This window comes from Metopolophium dirhodum, chromosome 6 (genome assembly GCF_019925205.1).
Source record: "Metopolophium dirhodum isolate CAU chromosome 6, ASM1992520v1, whole genome shotgun sequence".
Classification (NCBI taxonomy): domain Eukaryota; kingdom Metazoa; phylum Arthropoda; class Insecta; order Hemiptera; family Aphididae; genus Metopolophium; species Metopolophium dirhodum.
This window is the reverse complement of record NC_083565.1, coordinates 9139593-9165093: the sequence shown is the minus strand read 5'-3', so window position 1 is coordinate 9165093 and position 25501 is coordinate 9139593. Positions and strand designations below refer to the sequence as shown.

At 29.0% G+C, this 25501-nt stretch overlaps 3 protein-coding genes across 9 annotated transcripts; 2 read left to right on the top strand and 1 right to left on the bottom strand.

Moving 5' to 3' along the window:
• Positions 1–16: 16 nt before the first annotated feature.
• On the top strand, positions 17–5241 carry LOC132947377 (DNL-type zinc finger protein-like). 2 transcript variants are annotated; one of them, XM_061017653.1, is made up of 2 exons: positions 17–481; positions 5113–5241. In XM_061017653.1, exons 1-2 carry the CDS (start codon positions 88–90, stop codon positions 5115–5117), a joined length of 399 nt encoding a protein of 132 aa, XP_060873636.1. In that variant the 5' UTR covers positions 17–87; the 3' UTR covers positions 5118–5241. The 2 variants fall into 2 exon arrangements, with proteins under 2 accessions (XP_060873636.1, XP_060873635.1); XM_061017652.1 differs by lacking the exon at positions 5113–5241 and adding an exon at positions 4696–4730.
• LOC132947374 (ABC transporter F family member 4-like) lies at positions 504–11453 on the bottom strand. 4 transcript variants are annotated; one of them, XM_061017647.1, is made up of 5 exons: positions 10981–11453; positions 10806–10919; positions 10534–10717; positions 2491–3260; positions 504–1215 (listed from the first exon to the last, which is right to left on the bottom strand). In XM_061017647.1, the coding sequence occupies exons 3-5, from the start codon at positions 10646–10648 to the stop codon at positions 712–714; spliced, it is 1389 nt and encodes a 462-aa protein (XP_060873630.1). In that variant the 5' UTR covers positions 10649–10717; positions 10806–10919; positions 10981–11453; the 3' UTR covers positions 504–711. The 4 variants fall into 4 exon arrangements, with proteins under 4 accessions (XP_060873630.1, XP_060873628.1, XP_060873627.1 ...); XM_061017645.1 differs by having other exon boundaries at positions 2479–3260; positions 10806–10927; positions 10981–11444; XM_061017644.1 differs by having other exon boundaries at positions 2479–3260; positions 10981–11444.
• LOC132947376 (uncharacterized) lies at positions 5491–25501 on the top strand. 3 transcript variants are annotated; one of them, XM_061017650.1, is made up of 6 exons: positions 5491–5595; positions 13945–13996; positions 18887–18964; positions 19050–19369; positions 22638–22894; positions 24685–25501. In XM_061017650.1, the coding sequence occupies exons 3-6, from the start codon at positions 18904–18906 to the stop codon at positions 25259–25261; spliced, it is 1215 nt and encodes a 404-aa protein (XP_060873633.1). In that variant the 5' UTR covers positions 5491–5595; positions 13945–13996; positions 18887–18903; the 3' UTR covers positions 25262–25501. The 3 variants fall into 3 exon arrangements, with proteins under 3 accessions (XP_060873633.1, XP_060873631.1, XP_060873634.1); XM_061017648.1 differs by lacking the exon at positions 5491–5595 and adding an exon at positions 13431–13877; XM_061017651.1 differs by lacking the exon at positions 5491–5595 and adding an exon at positions 13841–13864.

Here is a 25501-nt window from a genome sequence, read left to right as displayed (position 1 = left end):
GCAATTGATATAATAATATGTGATAAGATCTTCAGTGTCGAATCATTCGAATTTAGTTTTAGTGAAATATCTTAAATCGCAAAAATCATGATTCGTTCCAATTGTTGTCGATTAACTTCTTTAATTACGAATAAATGCGTTTTGAATCCAATAAAAAATTCTGCACTGCATTCTCCGATAAAGTTTACTATCCGTAAAATACCAACAGCTGTTCAAATTCGTTGTTATGCTTCATTGCCATCTGTACAAAACAACTGTGAGAAACAATCTGAAAATGAACATACCGGTAAAATGCAGATACATTTTACTTGTACAGTGTGCAACACAAGGAACAGCCGAAGGTTTTCAAAACTTTCATACGAAAAAGGAATTGTGATCGTAGAATGCGACGGGTGCAGTAACAACCATTTGATAGCTGATAACTTGGGATGGTTTCCAGATACAGGATGTAAAAATATTGAAGAAATACTATCTTCCAAAGGTGAAAATGTCAAACGAATTAATGGATGTTGGGAAATAAGGTCAAAATGATGAGAAAATATATTAAAATAAAACTAACTTGTAAATAACATGTTATGAAATCTTATACTCAAATGTAAACATTCGTTATTAAATAATATTAAAAAATGTATTCTTTAAAAAAAAAAAAAATAAATAAAAACCTTTAATATGTAATGAACAGTTTGTAAATAGTTTCTATGTAATAAGTAATTATTTTCTAGACTTTGCTTTTGTTTTACGCTTTGCTGCTATTGGTTTGACTTCTTTTTTTTCAGACACTGGGGTGTCTGGAATATCATCGGCCAAATCTCCAGATTCTTGGTTTTTTTCATCTTCTGCAGGCGGGCTCTTCTGTTGTACTTCTTCTTCATCTAAGTCTTCAACTTTTGCCTTACGACCACCGCGTTTTGGTGCTTTAGTTTCTTTGAAGTTGTTATCTTTTTGATCAAGATCAACTTGTTTGAATTTGCGCTCACGTTTCGGTTTTATTTCTGGAGATTTATTTGAATCATCAGTCTCGTTTATTTCACTAGACTCTTCAGAGACTTCAGATGACTTCATATTTTTTTTGGTTTTAGGAACAGTTTTCGGTTTTTTCTCTAAATCTTTTTCACTATTTTGTTTGACCATAACTTTTGAAGCTGCTCGGCTTCTACTTGAAGGTTTAGGCACCTTTTCTTCCTGGTTTTCTTCATCTTCATCTTCAACAGGTTCCTATAAAATCAAATCAATGAAAAATATTAAAATAAGAAATATAAGTTAATGAAACCATATAATTTTTTTATTGTTATAATAATATATTATATTATAATAATTTAAGAATAGGTGACTGATAATGGGTACAATATGCCATCCACCACACTTGATGGTTTAGTATGGTACCTACAAAAAATATAGGTGTTTACCGATATCTATTCATACTTGTATATATTATAACATTTTGCAATTAAAATTAGGATTTTTACAACAAAAACAAAATTAGTCTGTCAGCCTGTGTTTGTGAGTTGTGGATTATATGTGTTTTAACTGTGGTTATTTCTTAATTATTAATATGAATAACACGAGGTGCCACTGACATATAATAATTTCATTTTTCAACAAGTAGTGATGATGCTTAAAAAAAATTACATAGTAGAAATACAGTATTATAAAAATTAATACAGTTTTTATTTATAGATAGCATATTGTATGAGTACCAACAAATGAATGAAATGTAACAAAATTCAACCGTTGCAGTGTATGGTGAATTGTATCAGGAAGTTAAAAGTTATACTAAATTATTGATTATTACTAAGACTGGGATTTCGATGCACTTTGAATTATTTTCCGAATTTAGCTATGTGATGCTTGTTTTATAACATACTTTGTTCATGAATTTTAGAATCAGAATAAGAAGTTTATAATTCACATTTTTTGACAATTTTAAAATTTAAGGCAATTTTCATTTTTAAAGTATTTTAGGACTTTTGAGTTTTAAAGCTTTTGAATTTAAAATCGTATTTAAATATGTTTATATAAATTTATCAAACTTAAACTATATACAGGTAAATAAATATATTATCTAAACCTATAAAAAAAAAAATAATCAAGTCCAAATGATCAGTACTATCTGTAAAACTATCCTTTAAAATGTATATTGTAATTAAAACCAAATTTATATGTAATTTAAATCAAAATTATTAAACATTTTTTTAAGGCAATTCATAATTTTTTGGTCATGAAATCCAAGCCCTTATCAAAGCAAAACTTCCCAAAAAAAAGCAATAACTGAGTAACACAACTAAAAATTTAAAATAACCACTTCGATATGTAAAAATTAACATAAATTCTATAGGGATCATATTCAGTCATAATAAGTTAATTGTAAGGCATATCTAATCTGAACAGCTATTTTTTTTCAGTAGATCACTATATGAGTGAATCTCTATAAAATATATACTCAAAAGTATTTGTTTTAATAAAAATAATTATTCTTACGTCTATTTTGACCTTTTTAATGCCTCGTTTAGATTTTGGTTTTTCTTGAATGCTATTTAAGGCTGGTTCAACATCATTTTGTTCTGTTGTTACAACATTTTCCTTTTCTTCGTTTGATACTTTTTTTGTATTTTTTTTCCCCTTGGAATTCTTTTCAACAATTTTTGTTTCATCATCTTTTATTTCCATTATTTTAGGTTGATCTTCTTTCTTTGTTCCTTTTTTTTGTTTTTTTAGTGAATCATCTTCAATTACAACAATTGCAGCTTTAGATGATTTACTATTGATTTTTTTTTTGGGTACTTTATCTGAAGGAAAACTTGAGGTTTCAGACGTCAGTATATCCACACTAGCAGCTCTTCTATTTCTTTTTGGTAATTCGTTTAAAGGAGAAACTTTTAGAGACTCTGGTAAATTTTTATCAACCGGTCTTTTTCGACTTTTGCTAACTACTTTTTCTTCGACTTTCAACACTTGTCTATCTTCGCTAGCAGCCCTTTTCCTAGTTCTTACAACTTTGGTATCTTCAACTGTTTGTTTTTTAGACTTAAGTTTTGTTTTGGTAACCTTCTTTTGAACAGGTTTTTTGATTGATTCTGCTTCATCTACAGCTAGATCTGATTCAGATTCTAAATCTGTTACTTTAGGTTTAAAATCAGGGATTTCATCTAAAACAACAGTAACGTTCATATTTTTATTATCTTCTGAAACAGGTACTATAACATCTTTTTCATCCATTTGAATCACATTATCTTCAATCACGTTATCTTCAACCATGTTATCTGTAATAATTGTAAGTAAAAATTAGAGGAACACACAGAAATACCTAAAAAGAAACCCCTCCCCCTCCCCCCAAAAAAAAATGTATATTAATAATTCAGTCTAAAATAATTAACTTAAAAGACATGAGAAATGTAAAACAACTGTATTACATATCAGTCCCGAGCAACTGTCATCTACTTTAATAAATTATAGTTTGTAGATGTAGTTGATGTAAACACTTTTCACTATTATTTACAAATCTTAAGACGAATTTATTCTGATTTTACTAGTTACACACAAAACCAACAGTAAGCTCTCGATTATCCGTGGTCTAAAAATAGTGTTTATGTACAATATAATAACTGGTTTAATTGATTCTACTATATCTAATCATCATACTACATTTATACTTATAGTTAACATTTAAAATTAAAATAATAATAATAATAAATAAAAAAGTACTTAAGTCAATGATGAAATCCAACAAAATAATTAAATTAATTTTATGTATTAAAATTATTTAATTATTTATTTTATGTATTATTATTTTTTTGTTTACTAAATTCTCAACAACTAAATTATAATAAGCAAATTCATTATTAGAATATAATTAACTAGCTAAATAACTTTACCCATACGCAGTTTTTTTTTGTTTATAGCGTTTTACAGATAACTGACTCGTCATGAATTATTATGATTTATCTATAAGGTAGGATATTATACCTATAGTAAATCAAATTAATTCAATATTGTTTCAACTTATACTCTATGCTACTGTGTTCTGTTAACCTCAACAAATTCGCAGAGTGCAATATAAATGACAATTCAGCAATCTGTAAATTGTTACATGTTGTAACATGTTTTTCTATATTACAGGGTAGAGATTGCCTTTAGATCATAACATTACCATTATTAATATTATAACTATTATTTATTAGATCACTTTGATTTATACTAAAATAATTGTTTCTGGGTTCTAAAAAGTTAATAGTTATGACGTTTGTTTTACCTCATCTGTCCAAGTAACCAATGGCATCCATGTATAAACAAAAAAAATTTCAATTTCCACTGTGAATCTCAAAATCCCTGTTGAGGACCTATTTAAAATTTAAATTTTGGAAAAATCTTTTCTAAATAGATCTCTACACCATAGAACAAAACTACTGACCAAATGTCATACACATAGTTTCAGCGATTCCCACTAGGCGATGACGAATCAGTCAGTCAAAACAAGTTATTTTATTTATGTCTAGATTATTTACACATATAGGTAATATCGAATATTATTCAATTCAGCAGTAATTTTATGAATGAATAAAAATACAATAAGTACTTAATAACTATTAAATAATAATGACTAATGATTATACAATAACAGAATATGAGATAATAAATAGTTATATTTTTCTTTTCTGAATAACACAGTTGTAACTTTTTTATTTATAATATCTATAGGTACTCTATTTAAAACATGAAAGGCAAACTTCGTCAGCTGCAGTCAAGTAACACCCATTTGTCATCCTCCACAACAAGTCACCTTTCTATATAGTTACTGTGAATTATTTCCACAGCCATGTGCACAAGTCAGCCACCTTTAGCATTCCTTATTTTGAACAGAGTATATAATACAATCTGTGAATTTTCAATAAAATAATTCATAGCCATTATTACTTATTGAACAAATTATTAAAACATGGAAAATACGAGATATAAGTGGCGGGCACCAACTAAACCAGTATTAATATGTATTTGTGAAAAAATTATGTTTGTTATATAATATATATATTAAATTAATGTTTAAATAAAAATATCTAATTTTCTTTAAAAACTATTTAATATTAGGTACATATAATTTTTGTTTCAATTTTGCAGATTAACTACGGAATTTGTTTATCCGTGGTTACCATGCCACCTTATTCCACGGATAGTTGAGAGTTTACTGTATACCCTACATTAAATTAAAGCAAATAGGCAAATACCTTGTAATAAGGTAAAAGTTGGTAAGTTTAAGCTTTTAGATTAGCTACTTATGAACAGTTTTATATTTTAAACTTGTTAAGTGTAAGTTAACATTTTTACATGAAGGTATGTGTACAAACAATCATCTTAAAAAGAGAACAAGGACTTATACAATTCTCCCCTCCTTCTCTATATTTATTTAAATTTGTAATGAGAATTACATCACAAAAATATACCAATACATGAAATATAAAATAAAAATATTATAAGAAACTGGTATTTATAATAGTACCTTTGGGCTAAATGTATATTACTTTCTCATAGTGCATTATATCTTGTCTGATGTTTAACACCAATAACTTTAGAGCAGTTTTAGTTATTGAATAAAATCAAAAGGTGAGTAAATATTTTATTTTAATTTTATTTTAAGCCATTATTTTTAAGAAACTTGGATTGAATGTACAAGGATTTATTGAATTTTCTCGTTGCCTATTATGACATCAAAAGTTCATCTTTAACCCGTTATAGGTTAAAAACTATTGACTAATGAACATTTGAGATAATTTTTTTTTTTAATGTTAATTAGGTAAAGGTAAGTTATTAAATTAATTATTTAGGTTTAGTTTTTTATTTTATTTTCATAGTTTAATAGCTTACACCAGCTTAAAATAAAACAATATAAATTGTACCCAGAAAAAGAAACCGACAAAGGTATGGTCAGTGGTGTGGTGAACGACGTTTACCTAATATCTGAGCCCTAGAAATTTAATAATTTTTTTAAAAAAAAAATTAAATTTTTTGTGGATGAATCGAGGGATGACTGTATATTTAATTATTATTGTATTTTGTTTAGGTTAAATTATTTATGACATTCTATAACAAAAATTCTAAATTATCATACAACTTAAATCTGTATATAATGTAGTAGGGGATAGCAGGTTTATTGTAAATAAAGTAATTTATATATAAACTATTTACGTAGAGCCTTGTTTTCAATTTTCAATCCTTAGCTATAAAAGTTGAACATTTTATAAATTTTTAACTAAAAAATAATTATTAAATTATAAATTTGATACATTTTGTCAAAATTTGAACTTTAAGTGTATATAAAAAAAAATTGTGCCTAAGTATTTTTAATATTTTTCAACTGCTATTAGAATGATATATCACGAACCTTATATTACATTTTCACGCATTTTTACCCAACAAATAAAATTTTATTGATATTTATAGAAAAAAAAAAACTAAAAAAATTGAAAACTGACAATGTACGTAAATAGCTCAAAACGCGTCAAATTGTTTTCAAAATTTTATCGTGTATAGAAAATACTAATACAAACATTGAGTGAAATTTTCAAATATCTACAGTCATACATTTTTTAATTACAACATAATAAGAAAATCGTTACATGAGATATCAAGTGAATATCAAATGTTGTAAAAATATGAATTTCAAACGCTCATAAAAATATAATTTGATTTTCTTGTAGACATTTTTTTTTTGATAAAGGTAGACAAACTTATGGACAATCTTGTATTACATTTTCAAATCTTAGATTTAAAAAGAAAAATTTTTATGAATTTTCAACTCAAAATAATTTGCTAATTTTCGTGATTTTTCAGTATTTTGTCAAGATTTGAACTTTAAATGCTTATAAATAAAAACTGGGACTAAGGATTTTTAATTTTTTTCATCTGCCTTTGAAACAATAACCTAAGAGCCTTCTATTCAATTTTCAAGCTTTTTTACTCAACAGATAAAATTTTATTGATATTTATAGAAAAAAAAAAACTAAAAAAAATAGAAATTGACAATGTCCGTAAACAGCTCAAAATATGTCAAAATATTTGGAAAATGTTATGGTGTATAGAAAATGCAATTATAAACATTCAGTCAAAATTTCATGTCCCTACGGTCATTTGTTTTAGAGTTACACCAAAAACCAAAATCGATTTTCTCAAAAACAGATTTTGCGTAAAAATTCTCGTTGTTCCTTAATTTTTCTTTTGTTTTTCATGTCGCTTTTGAAAACTACTGGGAAATTTTTACTTTTGGTCCCCCAAAGTACTAACTAGATTTACTTTCCTATCAGAAAAGTTACTATTGAAGAAAATCCAAGCACTTTTACTGTTCTAAAAGGTGATGACACACACAAAAAAAAAAACAGACATCATTGTAAAATCAATACATTCATCGTTCCACATCGTTTCCACTCTAAAATAATTCATTATTAGTTGTGAACAATTTTTGAACTACCCATGACTTAATGTGTAATAAATATCAATGGATAAAATATAAAATTGTGTTTACCTGTAGGTTATTGTTCTAAATATAAGCTAAGAGAATACAATAAGCTACTTTGGTAACCTATAAATAAAACTAGTAGGGTGTATCTGTAGTCCAATAGACTAGTGTATCAGTAGACTAACTGTCTAATAGAATAGCATATTATGGTGTAACTCAGGGATGGCATATAAGTGGCTTGCATGTCATGCTTGTCACGGGAGAACTTTTCGATGGCACCCGAAAGACTTTCGTGTGTCTGTATGCAAGCAACAGCATATTAACTAGACATAAAAAATCTTTCAAGCAATATAAAGTAAAATGTTTCTAACAATCAATAAAAGTTGATTTTTTTAATACTATTATCATTCATTTTTCATTTATATTTTGTAAAAATTCTGTCAACAAAATTAATTAGTGGCACGGCTGAAATTTTTTTTTTAATTGTTTCATAAATTGACATGTTGACCAAATCCTATTTGCCATCCCTGGTTTAACTTGTAACATTTATTTATGTCTAATAGGTAGGTACTGGGATGTACTTGGGAATTAGTTATTCATAACATTTAATATGTTACAAAAATACTTTACCTAAATAGTAGTTATTTACAAGAATATATAACTTATATTATGTCCACATTAGATTGTTAGAACGCATAGGTAAATTACATCAAAATTGATTAGGTACCAAAATTAAAATTGAATACATCAAAATATTAGTATAAAACTTTGATATTATGCAATAATGCCTATATAACGTCATATTAGTGGATTAGAAATATTAAATAGTATTATAATTTGATGTTTTCAAACAAGAAGTTTGTATTTAATTAAATGTAGCTATAGCTGGGATGTCTATGACTTCCATAATCATTCAGAATTTCATGACATCTAAGCATGGAATAACACTATGTGGTAAACAAAAAAGATTTTTTGGATTTAAGTCTTTTGGTTTTTCTTAGACAGGTATTTTATATAACAATTTTAACACGTTGACCGCCATATAGCTGCCGGCGGCTGTACTGTTGTTTATTATAATGAAACCATCGGGCTATTCTGTGTGGAATTCCAAAACCCCTCAAACTGTTTTCTCTTGAATTAGGTCTAAAAATACGAATTTAATGCCAAAAATATTTATTTTTATTCATTAATTATTAATTTGTAATAATAATTATACGGCCGTCGGCGGTCACACGGTGCTTATATAATACGATTCAGTGTTAGTCACCATACAGCCGCCGGTGTGCTAACTTATTTCTTGTAGCAATTTATGCATTTTAACGTTTAAAAAATAATTCACTTTCAAAAAGGTTCAAGATATGTGATGTAAGTGTTGTTAGGGGATTATTGGAAGAGTCTGGTCACAATTTAAGTTAATTCAATGAATTTGATGAGGACGATATATACATGCCTCCAAACTTGTCAGGCAGTAGTCTAAGTTCCAATGGTAAATACAATTATTATATTATATATCAACTATTATATTTTATAATACATAGGTATAGTAGATTGATAATAAAATGTAAAAATTAAAATGGTTCTTTTTCTAAAAAAGAAATTGTAATTTGAACCAAACAAAGAATTAATAAAGCTAGATATAAAAATTAATTTAAATGCGACCTTATTGTAGCATGGTTTTATTTTTAAAATTTAATTTTCCAAAAACTTTTTTATACATTAAATATTTAGAAACTATGGTATTTCAAATAGTGAAACAAAAGAAACATGGAATGACATAACAAACCAAAACCAAAAACATTTTTTGTTCGAAGAAAATCAGTCTAAAAATTGAAATTCCGCACGATGCAACAATTTGGATGTATTTTAACTTGTTTATAACTGACAAAATAATTAATTAAATGGTTGTAGAAACGAATAGGAATGCTGATCAGGTGTTGTCCAAACATTGATTGACTAAATCTAGTAGATTTTTTAAGAGGATGCCTACCAATGATGTTGAAATCAAACAGTTCTTAGGTTTACTTATGTGGACAAAGCTGGTCCAAATACCTAGTTTGAAAGATTATTGGAATTTGGAGATGTTATATATAATTGCGTAGCAAAAAATATCATGTCAAGAAATCGATTCAAGTTGATTATCTGATTTTAGCATTTTTCTGATAACGAGCAAGCTCCTGAAGCTGATAGAATTTTTAAAACTTGAAATCTGATTATGAAAATGGATTAAAACTTTCAAAATATAACGGACCCAGAAGAACTGATGGCTGTGGAAAAAACTATGGTTAAACTATGAAATGGTCATGGGCGATTAAAATTCAAACAATATATTTCTGGTAAGGAACATAAGTACGGTGTTGAATTATTTAAACTTTGTGGCATCAACGGGTATACATATAATATTGAAGTTAATGCTGAGAAAAGCCAAACTGATGGAAGAGGCTTGAGTTTCAATTGTTGTAGATTTGAGTTCCATATATTAAAATTCCGGCAGACTTATTATAACAAATAATTTATATACATCGCTTAATTTGGCCAACAAACTTATAGAAAAAAAATGCATTTGATTGGTACATTAAGATCCAATAGAGTTAAACATCCAGATGTTACAAAAGCTAAGCTACAACCAGGACAAATAGTAGGAAAAGAAAATTCAAATGGTATTGTGGTTGCCAAATGGCATGACAAAAGGGATGTCACCATGCTATCTAATTAATAAAATAAAAGGTTTTTTTTTCTTAAATAGTATGACTATGATAGTTATTGAATAAAATATAAAATCATCACTACAGTGCCAACAAATTTATTCCTATTTAAAATAATATGAAAAATTCGGCAGCCGGCGGCCTAAAATTCTTAATTCATAACTATATTCTTGTGGCCGCCAGCAGCTGTATGGCAGTCAACGTGTAAATAAAGCTCTCCTCGTCACGAAATAGAATCCAATGCCACTGGTCACAAGATACAATAGCAAACAATCTCAGCACAAGGTGGTTGAAATGACATCAAGAGCGTCAAAATAAAAACGAGACACCGACGGGTTGCTCCAATAGCATTGTAATACCTGCACGTCTTGCACCGATCTCTTTTACCTTTTGTAACGGGCCGCCTGATAGTGATGTGCGACATATCCTCAATGATGACTGGCGGCATATCGTCAACGGACGGTTTGGCCGGCTTCTGAACAACTTTCCTCTTTGGCGCCATGGTGATCTCTGGTGATGTAGTGATCGGGATGACCAACGGAGTGGAGTGCGCGCTGAACTGTAATAGGCACTAGACATAGACAAAAAAATTAAGTCAATAGCTCGTAAAACTCACAGTACCTATGCCGAAAGCGACATACAACATAGGTCACGAGTACCTTTTAAAGTGGCGGCAGATATCGGCGTCGACCGTAGTCGGTTCACCACGAACACGCGGGACTCTGATGTCAGTCAGGGAGATGGTCTGCAATAATTGCATACGGCGTGGCTGGCTGAAAAACTGAAAATATTAACGGCCGAATAAATGTGGCGAAAGCCCAAACTGACACGAACCTGCTCACGACGACGACAACTGCGAACAAAAGCTACCTTTGACGGCGTGCGTGCTAGAGTGTGGTGATTGGCGAATCGCGAATGCCGAACGGCGTTGATGGACGTCGGACGACCGGTGCGAAGTGCAATCGTGTCGATTGTGCGAACGGACAACGGTTATTTCGCTGTCGGGAATTCGGTAATGGAGCGAAATTACCGTGATACGACAGATTTTCATGCCGTACTTTTACAGAGCTGCCACAACCCCGGCCGTCGCACCGATGCCTTGGAACGCGGATGTGTCGCGGTGCCGCGGCCGTGGTGGTGTCGCGCTTGAGTGTGCGTTGAGCGCGGGAATTCGGTTAAATTTACAAAACGGTTCACGATCGACACACTACTATAGAATACCGCGAAACCGACATATTTTGTCAATAGATATTATTATTGTCCGCCCGGGACGCGATTTTTCATCCGATCTAGACAACGACAGCACATTCAAATTCCAAGGTCGATGTAACTGTGATTTTATTATTACCGGTAACGGCCAAACTGCTCGAGTGGCGTCTGTTGTTATTACTATTGTTGTTGCGTGTTGTTATTGCTTGGCGAATGGTGATATAAATAGAACTATGCCGTTTTTGACGTTTCGCGGACGAGTACTATCGGGGATAATCGTTTTTTATCGTTCTTGCGATTCGTGATAATATCTGCCTCTGATCGCGAAATACCGCGGACTTTTCAAAATTTCAAACGGTCGCGGTCGTACGCTGCAGAGTCGCGATTTCAATGGACGCGCCTATTATTATTTTTAAAATTAAGCCGAGTTCACTATACATAACGTATAGCTGTGAAAGTGAACACGGCTTAATTTTAAAAGTGAGTGATTTTTTTGTATTCAGATTTGCCGTTGTAGTCATATATAGTCGTCAAAGATTCACTAAATACGATCTACGAGGAAATTTCCGGAGTTGGGTTTAGTACAATTTTCGGAATCCGCCGTTTTAATATAAATTTTGCCGCCCATCTATTCCGCCGAATTTTTGTTAATGTTGATTCCGCCGACTATCGATTCTGCCGGTTATTTATTTATGTTGATTCCGCCGACTGTTTATCAAACAATAACTGAAGTACCTATCATATTATACAGAATTTTTTTTTTAATTTACATTATGGGTTAGGGTACTTATAGTTTGCCATAATAGCATAAAGTAAGTTTTATTCAAATAAAAACATTTCAAAAAACAATCCAAACATTGTCGTCCTTAAGAGGACGTTTCATCCGCATTTGTTGTCTCCGTCTTACACACGTAGGCATAGCAAAAACTGTTTTGCGCGGGAAAGAACCGAAAAGGTTACAGTCATAACTAAGAAACGAAATTTTCCCCACATAAAAAGGAAAACTTTGGCTGTGCAATATTGTTTTTATTTTTTCGTTATCGGAACTTTAAAAAAAGTTATTAAAGTTTAAAAAATACAAATAATAATGGATTTTGAGACAATAAGAACTTTTTTCGTATAAGTGATATCAAAAAAATTAAAACGATATTGCACAGCCGAAATTCTCCTTTATATGTCGAGAACATTTCGTTTCTTAGTTATGACTGACGCCTTCTCGGTTCTTTCCCGCGCAAAACAGTTTTTTCTGTGCCGTATAATATGTGCGTGTAAGACGTAGACAACAAATGCGGGTGAAACGTCCTCATAACGGATAATATTTATTAAAATAATAAAATAATATAGGTAACTCAAATATCTAGTGATTATTATTTTTACAAAATGAAGTAAGACCGTCATATTTTTAAATAGAGTTATAGTTATAACATAAAATTCAAAATAATTGAAATATATAGGCATTGTATTATAAATTGGAACTTCAAAAAAGAAACTTTATGGTCGATTTTCAAGCTATTGCATTCTAAAACAGAGCACCACCGCATTTTAAAAAGTATGAATGTGTAACTTATGCGAGAAAACCTAACCTTATGCGAGAAAACCTCCAGTGTGAAGTGTGGTTCAGATTACCAAAATTAAAATTAAAATAATTAAATGTGACGCCAGTTACATCATGTCGTTATTTGTATATTTTGGGGTAGGTAGATTACACTATTACATAAGCACTTAAATTTACCTATACATATAACTAGTGCAAATTACAAGTATAGGTACTAAAATTGGCACAAAATACCATCTCCCAACGAGACCAGTTTATGTACATAATATACTCCCAAAAGGGCGACGGCATGGGTGGGTGGCTAATAGGGCAATCACCCTCCCCCAGCCCCTCTGGAATTTTGTTAACTGTACGTAATTTAATAGCATGCATAATATGGCATATCATGTAGTATTAATAAAAATTATTTTTGGCATGTATACCGAGTCGCTTAGAGAAAATAAAATAATTATTATAATTGGCTAAAATTTTAGACATGTATTTTATATTTGGTCAAAACAACCCAAATAAGTGTATTAAAATGTGTGCAGTTTAGACTTCACGAAGTTTATGAAGAGTGTATCCGTGGGAAATTCCGTGCAGAATCAGCTAGTATATTATGTACCTACATACATAGCTATATATTTTGCATTATGTCTGTATAGTATAGTATGCTTATGCAGTTATGCCTTATATAAGTTATATTATATTATATAGATTAGATTTTTAACACACTATGATTAACATAAAAACCATCATTTCCATTCAGAATTCACATTATAAGAACAGGTGACCTGTACCTACCCAATAACGAAAATTACGATTAGATTTGTTTCTGTAATCTCCACCACCTACCTACCTACCTACCTATAGATAGCATTGCATTACTTCAATGTGTACATTTAAATGACCCAGTGTCCATACGATATTAGTACATTATACTGCTAACACTATACGTCTACAGATCACATATAAGTAACTACCTTAGGTATTGACTATATTTTTATTATGTATAGAACATTAATATTAATTATATATTTTATTGTATTGTCTAGATTTCAGTGGTTAAAACAAATTGTCTAAAGTGATTTGGATACGATCATAAAGGTAAGTATTTACAAATTGAAACACAGTTTAATTTAACTACCTATAATACGATTAGAGATAATTGCAATTTTAAAAACTTCTATTGAAGTTGTTGATGACCTAACCTCTTCGATAAATAGATTAATAGAATTAAACAAATTTTATATTATTTATTCCTATTTACATGCTGGTAGATACATGGTAACTATAATAAGTAATAACCATAGACGTAATCTATGTGCAGAAAAGCGAGAGAGTTCTCCCTGAAATTTTGTAGTGGAGCAACAATAATATCGTTTTAGGATCCATACTGTTTTAACTCATATTTATTGTATGTTACGACACATATTTTTTCTAAGCATTGTGTTTGAGCTTGAATATTATTTTTCAGTGTGCGCGTGTTATGTAGGTAATTACACAATAAAATATTTATATTATATCAATATATAGTATCGACTAGATACCTACACTTCAATAGTTATGCTCATTATAAAATATGGATAGTAGGTACTAATTTAATATATTTTCACTAATTTTACAACTCGACAAAACTTCAAGGATTACTAAAGATTTAATATTTGTTAATAGATAAATATTATTTGAGAGGTAGAATATTATACTAGAATGGTGTCGCCGGCTCCCCACTATATTTTTAAACACAAATGTCCAACAGGTATGGGTAAAAATTATTTTTATATTTCCTCCTTCTCCTTTCAAATAAAAACAAATCCAAAGTATAGTAATTGTAAATTGTAATAAATTAATTAAGTAAAAGCTAATAAGTAATAACTAATAATAACTAATGACCAATATTGACCATATTAATATTGTCTATTAATAATATTAAACATTTTAATTGTTATAAAGAACGAAAATATAGTTTACTAAAAATTAAAATACTGTGTTTTAAAATACATTGGTTTTAAATGTGTTTGATTTGCTAACTGATCAGTGCTAATATCTAAATAGTTACTTATTAATGCTCAAAATACCTACCTATACACATATAGTTTAGGTATTGATAATGAATTATGTGAATGAAAATAATTTACCAGTAATATATATTATATAAAAGTAAATTTAAAAATCTATGAAACAAAATATCAAAATGTATTGCCTCATTATACTAGAAAATATGTAAAATACATTGAATGTAGGTATTGCATTTATAAAATTGACTGGTTTTTTATTTAATATTTGAAATTTTATTATATTGAATTGAAATTTTGATTCCAAATTTTGAACTTAACATTTCTTTATACAGTAGGTATACTACATTTTCTATATCAATCTAATTTTGAATTAAGTTCAGTCTGCATATAAGCTTAAGTTGGTTGGCTATTAACTAACCTATTGGCTTTTAGTATTTAGTATTTAAGTATAGGTACTATTTATACATAATGGCATAATATGTAAGTAGGTACCTATATAGTATATATAAATGTGGTTTTAACTTAAAACTTATACTTTATATAGTCCACTTATTAGGTACCTTATTATTTATTAATAAACTAATAAACAAGCTGTCTAATATTTATTTAGCTTATTTATTAATATTAAAACATACATTTAAATTCCATATATTAATAACATTAGGCACCTATATTAGGCAAGTTACCTATATTAGGACTTACCTACACTATATGTACTTGGTGTTTAATTTTTTAATGCACAATAGTCAATAAGTGTCTAAATTATATAATATTACTAGCTGATCCCGCACACTTCATTGCCAGTAAAAAAATTACAATTGTGATTGTTTATTGTTGAACTCCTCTGGGTGCAACTCAGCCTCCCTGGTATGCAATTATCCGACTACTTCGGATTGCAGACAATTTGCAACCGCATATCAAGTAGGCAATGTGCAAAAATTTGATTTAATACATGCTTGCATCTGATCTGCCCGATTAACCAACGGCAACAAAATTATAAATACTAATTTCTACTAATTATTTCTCTTATAACCAATAGCAACCATTTATAAACAAAAATTTCCACCGTAAATCTCAAAAACCCTATTTAGAATTTAATATATTAGATATTGTATCATGTGTTAGGTATTTTGAATAATTTAATGTTGTTTAATTTATCTTTTTTTAACATCCAAATAGACATACATACGTATAGGTATAATTATTTAAATACGACTACGGGTACGTCTGATTTATCGTCATAAGTGGAAAAGGAAAGTTATCATTAATTAATCATCAGGTCAATTAGACCATTATATTAATTGATAATTTCATTAATTTAGTACTTAAATATAAACTATATTATATAATTATATTGTATTGTATAATATTATATTATATTGTACATGCATCGTTACGATTTACGGTACTTTATTAATTACAGTACATGAAAATAACAAAAACAAAATTTGGATATTGAACCTAAAGATGTGATAAATTAGGTACTATTTATGTGGCTTTGATAAAAATTAATATTATCCAAGCCATACATAACTAGTATTGTCCATTGGTCAAAATCCGTCCATAACAACTGTTTTAATATTGTAAACGCGCTCCAAAATATTGTGTTTATTATCACACACTCTGTTTGGTATTGGTGAGAGTGCTTCTTATTTTAATCGAATGGACCATGAACATTTACTTTGCCCTGCACATTTTTTTTAATAATTTTTTTTTTACTGTATAGATTGCGTAACGCGTATGATAGTTTATTACATTATCTGTGACTCATAATTATTTCCCAACGAGGGGAAATCTATTTGATTTTTATCACAATATTTTTAATTAGTGTTGAAGGAATTTATGAATGTTTATTTAACAGCTTTATAAAATATATAATTGATATATTTTATATACATAATTGAGCGGGGACAATCCAAAACGTACTATTGGAATTTTTAATTTTGTTTAGTATGGGCGATTTTGTTTTTTGAAAGTCTGGAAAGTTCGGTGGAATGTTTTACATTTAATAATGAATAATCAACAAATTCAGTAAATTATTTTAAGATTTCCTATCGAGTTAAACAATTGTTATCATTTTTATAAAATTAACAAATCTACGATTTTGAAGATGAAGTTAAAACGCACCAATACACGCAATTTACAATCAATAGCACAGTTTTAATAAATTAGTCAATATAGAGAGTTATAGAAAAATGATGAATATTAAATTAATAATTATATAAATTAATATTTTTGGTAGATATACAAAACATAATAATATGTTTGGGTTATCTCTCCCAGTGGAGAGGCTTCGCTCTTAGTCTAATATTTTATAACCATTAAAAAACAAAAAAATATTCGATTTGCGTGAACCTAAATTAAATTCGTGAGTGAGCCATCCTATAGCAATATATAAGGGTTGAAATTTAGGTATAAACACCCGCAGAATCTCTAGGAATCTATTAATACGTTTTTTTTTATTGAAAACGGTCCGTTAGTTTCTGAGTCCATAGAAGTCAAAGCAAGAAACATTAATTTATATATAATTTATCGGGTGATTTTTGTATTATAGAATACTCGTTATTTAAAAAAGTATAAATGTTTTCAAAAAAAAAAAAATTGAATTGGTTTCTAGTTGTTAAAAACAACATTTTTATTCCTTAAATTTTTTTAAGTAGAAACGTTTTTGATTGGCAACAGTTATAATTTTATTTCTAAAGCAGAATATTTGTCTAAGTATTTTGATACATAAAAATTTAATTTAGGATGAGCAGTTTATGAGTTATAAACATTTAAATTTAAGATGATGCAGTGGAGTTCAGAACGCGTTAACACTGCAAAATGTTGGTCCACTATGTACTCGGCTCATCAAAAATTTACATGACTCATAAACTAATCGTCCTAAATTTGATTTTTATGTATCAAAATACTTAGAAAAATTTCCTGTTTTCGAATACAAAATTAAAACTGTATATTTCCATTTATTATAGTGTAAAAACCCTACTGTTACAAACCCCACTACCCACAATCATAAAAAAAACCCACAATCAGCTAATGACCATGATCGCCGGGCTTAAAGATCAATTAAAAAAAAAAAACTGAATATACAACATTTTGTAATAATATTTTGTATCTTTAAAGAAGTATACATATTATATTAATGTTGTCCTGTCATCTGATAAAAAGCTGTTTATCAATTATCATTATGACATAATTCTTATGATGACTTTGTAAACATATTTACATATTATGACGTGTTGTATCTTATACAAACGCATAACATAGGTAGCTATAATTTTAACGTTCAGAAGAATCTGTTACTATACTCACGTAAGATATTTTTGATATTTTAATTTTAAATCAAGTTATGAGCAATGAGCATTTTAAAATCGGCGATGCCCTCTTAATATAAGTTATTATTAATAGATTAAAAAGTTGTTTCATGTTAGGTATTGCAAATTTATTTGTAGCAAATCAAAAGTTGACCTATGGATTTATCGTTGATGAAAATATTAAACAGGTACCTACATAATATATAAACACATTTTTCCTAATTAGTAGGTATAATATTATACATAATATAGCACCGTGTCATTAATAAATAATATAGTTGATAATAATTATATTAATAATTACTTATCATGTATATATTATTAATACATATTATATTATTTAAAAATCATTGCTAACTTAATTTGAAAATGACTAAAATGGCTTTTGTCGAAACGGATATCTGGTCGAAACGGGAAAGGTTGATTTTGGGCGAAACAGGCCGCGCCCAATACCTATATGACTATAGTCATTACTCATTACTCATTAGTAGTCACTATAATTATTAAAATAATAAAGTATAAACGTCATCAACTCATCAGAATTTCCCAATAATATTATATTATATAGCTAGGTATAATCCGAAATAAAGTGTAAAATGCTAAATGTACATTGATTACGTTTTTACACACATTGTAATAGAAATTATTTTTATTTTTAATTATAGAACTGAAATTCGTCAACATGCAGAGGGCATATTATACAGTATTTGCGTTGATTATTAGCATTTCGTTTGCACTTGCAGGTACATTTATCTGGTTTAAAAACAATTGGACTCACAAATTGTTTAGGCATGTAAATTGTATATTAATATTTACAAACGTTTTCAGATAATTTATCACCGAATAATTGGTCGTCCGATGATGACACGTTACCGGAAGTGCTACCAAAAAAGATGCGTGACAAAAGCGACGACGAGATTCAAAAAGCTGTTTTTCAAGCACTTGAAAACCAGCTCAAAGTGATTTCTGAATACACAGGGCACATGTTGGATCCAGAATCACCGTACGGATTCTTTAAAGACGAAATGCCGATTACGAATGCGAGGACTTCTAATCCACAGTCTGATCTCATATTTTACAATAATGCCATTAGAGGGTTTATTGCACATAATAAAAACACTATTATCATTAAATGGGTCTCAAATCAGGTAATTCATATTATTGGCTTTTAAATTTATCAGTCAGCAAAATTTAAATTGAATACCTACCTGGCTACCTACGTAGAAATATAAAATTTGTAAATAGTCTGTAATTCTTAAAATGTTTAAGTAGATCCTATATTCCTATTACTCTAACGGAGATAAGAATAATGAAATCTCGCTAAACTTTGCTCTTAAAAACAATATTTTCTAATATCTAGATTCTAGATAGTATATTATCAGTTCATCATCGTATACAGGGGCGTATATAGGATTTTCTTGAGGAGGGGGATATCAAAATTTTTTAGTGTTGATGCAACCTTTTGTTAGTTACTCCATGTAAGGCTAACAATAAAAACAATAATATTGATTTTAATTTTACTCTGTTTTATTAATTTATAAAATAAACTCTAGTTTTCTGTTTTTTAAGCACAACTCATCAATTACTTCATCTGTTGTAATTTCGACCTCTCTGTGACAAGAAAGCATGAATATTTATATTAGCATTTTCTATACACCATAAAATGTTGAAAATATTTTGACTCTTTTTGAGCTGTTTACGGACATTGTCAGTTTTCAATTTTTTTAGTTTTTTTTTCTATAATTATCAATAAATTTTTATTTGTTGGGTAAAAAAGCGTGAAAATTTAATATAAGGCTAAAAATACATAGGCACAATTTCTTTTTATAAGCATTTAAAGTTCAAATTTTGACAACATTTATCAAATTTATAATTTATTAATTATTTTGTAGTTAAAAATTTATTTAAATTTAAATTTATTTATATTATTTATTTTTTTTATGGCTAAGGATTGAAAATTTAAAACAAGGCTCCACGTAAATAGGTTATATATAAATTACTTTGTTCACAATAATATCATCAAATATACTTGGTAAAATCATAGGCTGACTGACCGTTTTCGCTCAGAATCGTTTTTCTTATACAATGATATTATATCATTGAATTCAAATTTAACACCATCCATTACAGTGACCCACTTGTAACCTACTGTACAGCAGAGCAACATCCACTTATCCACCTTTTTTAATATTTATTTTAAAATTTACGAATTCCTTATCGTTTTCTGTCCGCTGTCGCAATTAGTTTCGTGTTCTACGTATATAACAGTATAATAGGTTAGGTACTAGCGGGTTTTACCCGACTTCTCTCGAATATAGTCCTATTTTAATTTTGTTGTTATTGTTGGGTAATATCACTCGCAGCCCACAGGATAACAAAATTATAAAATATAAATAGCAACAGTACTGCAGCTTAAACTTTATACCTAAACTAAAAAAAAAGGTCAAGGGAGGGGATCTATCCCCCATATCCCCCCCCATAAATACGTCACTGATCGTATAAATTAAATGATATACTAGTTATTAGATAAATAATAAATCATTATAATTTGTAATATGGAATAGTGTCAATACTCAATAGTAATGCACTGATGCTATTAAAAGGGTTTTATACCTGAATTTGTTTTCTGCATTAGGTAGGTACTTACATTATTGTGTCAATCATAGTAATATATAGCGACTTTATGTTCTTCAGTTCATGTTTATTTTCGTTATTTTTAATATTTAGTTGTATGAGTAAATTTACCTATTATTTATATGATTATAATATCTTGCTTTAAAATTAAAACATCGAAAAAAATTGTCCAACAATACAGTAAACTCATTACATAGTCTGCAATGTCGTTACAATGTTAGCTTTATGTCTCTAATATTAAAACTAACGAAACTTAAGTCTAAAACTGAACTTACATTTTCTATAATATGTTAGTATGTTACACATTTGAGACGGAGATAACAAATGTTGATGTGCCGTCCTCGAGTGGACGTGTACCGCATGTGTTGTCTCCGTATTGCACACGTAGGTACAACATGTCAACATACCAAATTTTCGTTCGCTAGTTTCAATAGTGTGCTATCAGTTTTAACTTTTAGGTAAGAACATTGTCCGTGTTCTATAGTTGGGTTTTTACGATATTTTATTAAGATTTTTCTCTAAAGCCGGATTTACAGTTACGTCGTGTGTCGTGAGGGCGTGGTAACTATGGTTAAAGGTAACCAATATGTTGGTATAGTTGAGCTGTAATCAATTCTTGGTTTACTCGGTTGCAACTTGGTTATTACATGATAATAAAAAAGTAATGTCCAATCACAATACCATTTGATCGACACGAATACACGACACACGGCGTAGCTGTGAATCCGGCTTAACTAATAAAATAATAATCTCCACGATTCTATAGCTTAATAATTGATTGAAAAGCATATTTTTACTACATTCCAACTAACTATTTCACGAAAGGTATAAATATTTGAAGTTCAAACTACAAATATTATTATAATAATATGTGAAATTGACAATTGTAATCTCGCTTTCGAAATTGAAGTAGAAATATTAGGAATTGCCTCGTTTAATTTCACTTCATTGTTATGCATTACATTGACAACAATTATTTTTCAATTGACTATACAGAATGGCAAGGCTGGGCAAGTTAATGATTTTTTTTAACTCAGTTAAGTTAAGTTAATATGCACCAATAACAAAAAGTTAAAAGTTAATTTAACTATAGGTTAACTCAGTTAAGTTTAAAGTTAATACACACTTTTTGTTAACTTTTTATTAAGTTAAAAAAAGTTAATTTGTTTAAACAACGCTAGCGTACTTACATTTTTTCCAACTTAAAACTAAATTACAGGATATAGTGTTTATACATCATACAGTATTTCCATAAAAGTTAGATTCGAATGATATACATTTTTAACTTTAAACAATTTACGATACATTTTTTTTGACATGAAAACGAAATAGACTGAAATAGTGAAATATTATAAAATTAAAAACAAAATAAACTAACTTAACTTACTTCTTAAAATGAAAAAGTAACTCGTTAATTTCACGTTAATTAAGAAAGAAATTTAGTAATTAGTTAACAGTTAAGTTAATGAAAAGCCAAAAGTAACTAGTTAAGTTAAAAAGTTAAAATAAAATTAACTTTTTAACTTATTAATGCCCAGTCTTGCAGAATGGTATCACCATAAAAAAATCATCACTATTAATTTAACTAAATAGTAAATAGTAAATATAAAATACCTATTAATTCCTACATTATTAATACCTAGGTAGTGCTCAGTGCTTACACGTTACAAACATAAATATTAACAATTAACATTTGTTTTCATTTGTCAATATTACCTAGTGGGCAAAATAAAATATATATCATAAATTATGATTATTCCAATATATTATTGTTTTGTATAGGTCGTTACTGAACTAGGATGGAAAGACATGAGTGTCAGAGGAAGGTATACTTTCATGAATTCTTCATATTTTGATCAAGGAAAGTACCATATCCAATTACAAGATGTTAAATATCTTGCTAGCACTACGCTTTCAGAAAACACCGAATCGTACCCATCGTCCGTACCAAAATCTAGCATTTCATACAAAAGTGTTAAGGTATCATTCACAGGTGGTTTACCAGAAGTATTAAAGACTAGTGATTCTTCTAATGTCAAGTGAGTTAATAAAAAATAAAAAATACACTATTTTCTATAAGTTAAATTTAATAATTTATTTTAATTCTATATTAAAAAAAAACATATTTATTTTGAAATTTTATTGAATTAGTTGATCGGTTTAAAATTTAAAATATTTTTAATTAAATACATTTAAAAAAAATGTATATTATACCATTGGCATTCGCTCAGCTATGGTACGCGCTCTGGCGGATTTGTTTGTAACAACTCAATCGAGTACAATTCGATTATCATCGACGACAGTCTACAAATATCGAATTTGTAGAGTAATTTTATTATTATGGTGCACAATCTTATAAATTATCTTGATTTCAGATTGTATATATTATATTATATATATTATAGACTATAATATATTAATATAATACTATCACAGACTAGCACACTACCTATATTTTAATATGATTTATGATCTGCGTATCGCATAAAATATATTTAAAACTCCAATTTAGGTGATAACGCTTGCAAAATTATATGTATATTGTATACAATTAAAATATCAACCCATTATGATTGAAAAATGAATATATTTAACAATTTTCAAAACTTTTCCATTATATCACGGTAGACGCGTTGCCGCCGCGCGACGGTTACCTCGTTTGAGATAGACCACGCCCACCGTTCAGATGCCAATAGTCTATTCAGAATAAGAGCACACCAGGCAGCCACGGTCAAAACTAGTTTTGCTACGTAAATCTAGTGTGCTCTTATTCTGAATAGACTATAGAGTTTTATGAATTAACATAATTAACATAATTCTAGTTTGGATTTCGAAGAAATTTGCAATTTTTAATATTAGTAATCGGTCTAATAATAGAATCGATATCAGCTATAAATTTGATTCATACTAGGTAGTAGGTTAGAGTAGTGGTACGCACAAAAAAATACACAACATTTAAATTCAATTTTATGAAAATGATACCTACAGGCTACAATATAATACAAATTGTTTTTATATATTTTTTATATTCACTACAATAATTGGATTTTTTTTTTTTTGATCATGAAGCCCGGCAACTATGGCCATTAGCTGTTTGTTTTTTGTTTGTAGGGGAAGAATTTGTAGGTCATTAAATACGTGTGTTTTTGGTTTGGCAGATTTTTTAGTGGGCATCCGTAGGGATCTGCCATGCCCGGGTGAGGGATGGCGGTACTTCTCTCCGGACGCCGTGACTTGCCCGAAGATTTTATTATTGATTAATTAATATTATTTTTAAATATATGAAATATACAATCAATAATACCTATGTAATTTAAAGAATAGCTACGGTTAATCTCAATGATTATGTAGGTACTAACGACGTAGGTAAAACGACAAAACATAAGTATGTTGTGACTGATACCTATGTATTTAACATAGTACCTAGGTATAAATATTAAATTCCACTCATATTTCATTTCTAAAAAATAAAAGAATATTTTCTCTATTAAACCTAGTAATTACCAATAATATTATACAAATTAATCTTCTCCCCATGTGGTATGTGGTATTGTGGTAATACATTATTCAGCCTGGTTATACGCCTACAAACATATTTGTCTATCATTTAAAATCTACAATAAATCTTTTATGCAGTTTGGTACTTTCTCTGTGTTATATTAAACGCCGTATAAATATAATATAGTGTTTTTGAACTTTTAATGTTAACGCAGTGGGCATGACACGGTCGTGTCTACGTTGTCTACGGCTCAAATGAGTATCTATTAAATCGTTTATTACAAAAAATGATTAATAATTTATATACATATTTTTAAATTTATAATTTTAGGCACTTCATTGAAGATATCGTTTTTCAACAAGTAGCCGATCGTGTGGTTAGAGACACTCACAACAATATCACCGTAGCCATCCGTCAGGTCATCAAACCGTATATCATAATCAAGAACGACACCGATCGTAACTTTCCCGGTACAAACGGAAAACTTCCCAGCGGTAACGTAGGGTATAGCATCAGCAATGCGGTCATTAGTGGCTTCGCTAATGCGGACCATAAATTGAAAAAGGTCACTACGAAAATGGCCACAAATACGGTTACAGCTGATGTACGTACAACGATCCATAACCTAGACGGTAAATTCGACTTTAAGCTCGAGGAGAGTAAGCCTACCATCGGCAAAGCAACGTTCACCGTCAGCAGAATCGATGTCAACACATCGTACAACATGCTTAAGCCCACCGAATGCAAGGCTGAGGTCGTTGTGAACCAGCCGAATGTTAAATATGGTACTAAGTTGTCGGCTGACATTGAAAAAACTTTGACAAACGCATTTTTCGACAATGTTAAAATCAAATTTAACACAGATATCTGCAAGGCTCTGGGCCAGATCATTAAGCCGGGAAAATAAAACTATTTAATTTATTCTAGAACCGTCGTAGAGCTTATTTTTTTGTAAACTATTATTTGAACTACACGGTTAGGACGAATAATTATTAAACAGGTATATTAATGTTTTTAAATTATTGTTTTTGCTCCGATAACATATGAATTTAATTAACATAATAATATATTAATATGTATTACAATATTATTGAAAATGTACTTACAATATTACAAAATAAATATAATTTCAAAATATACGTAAAAT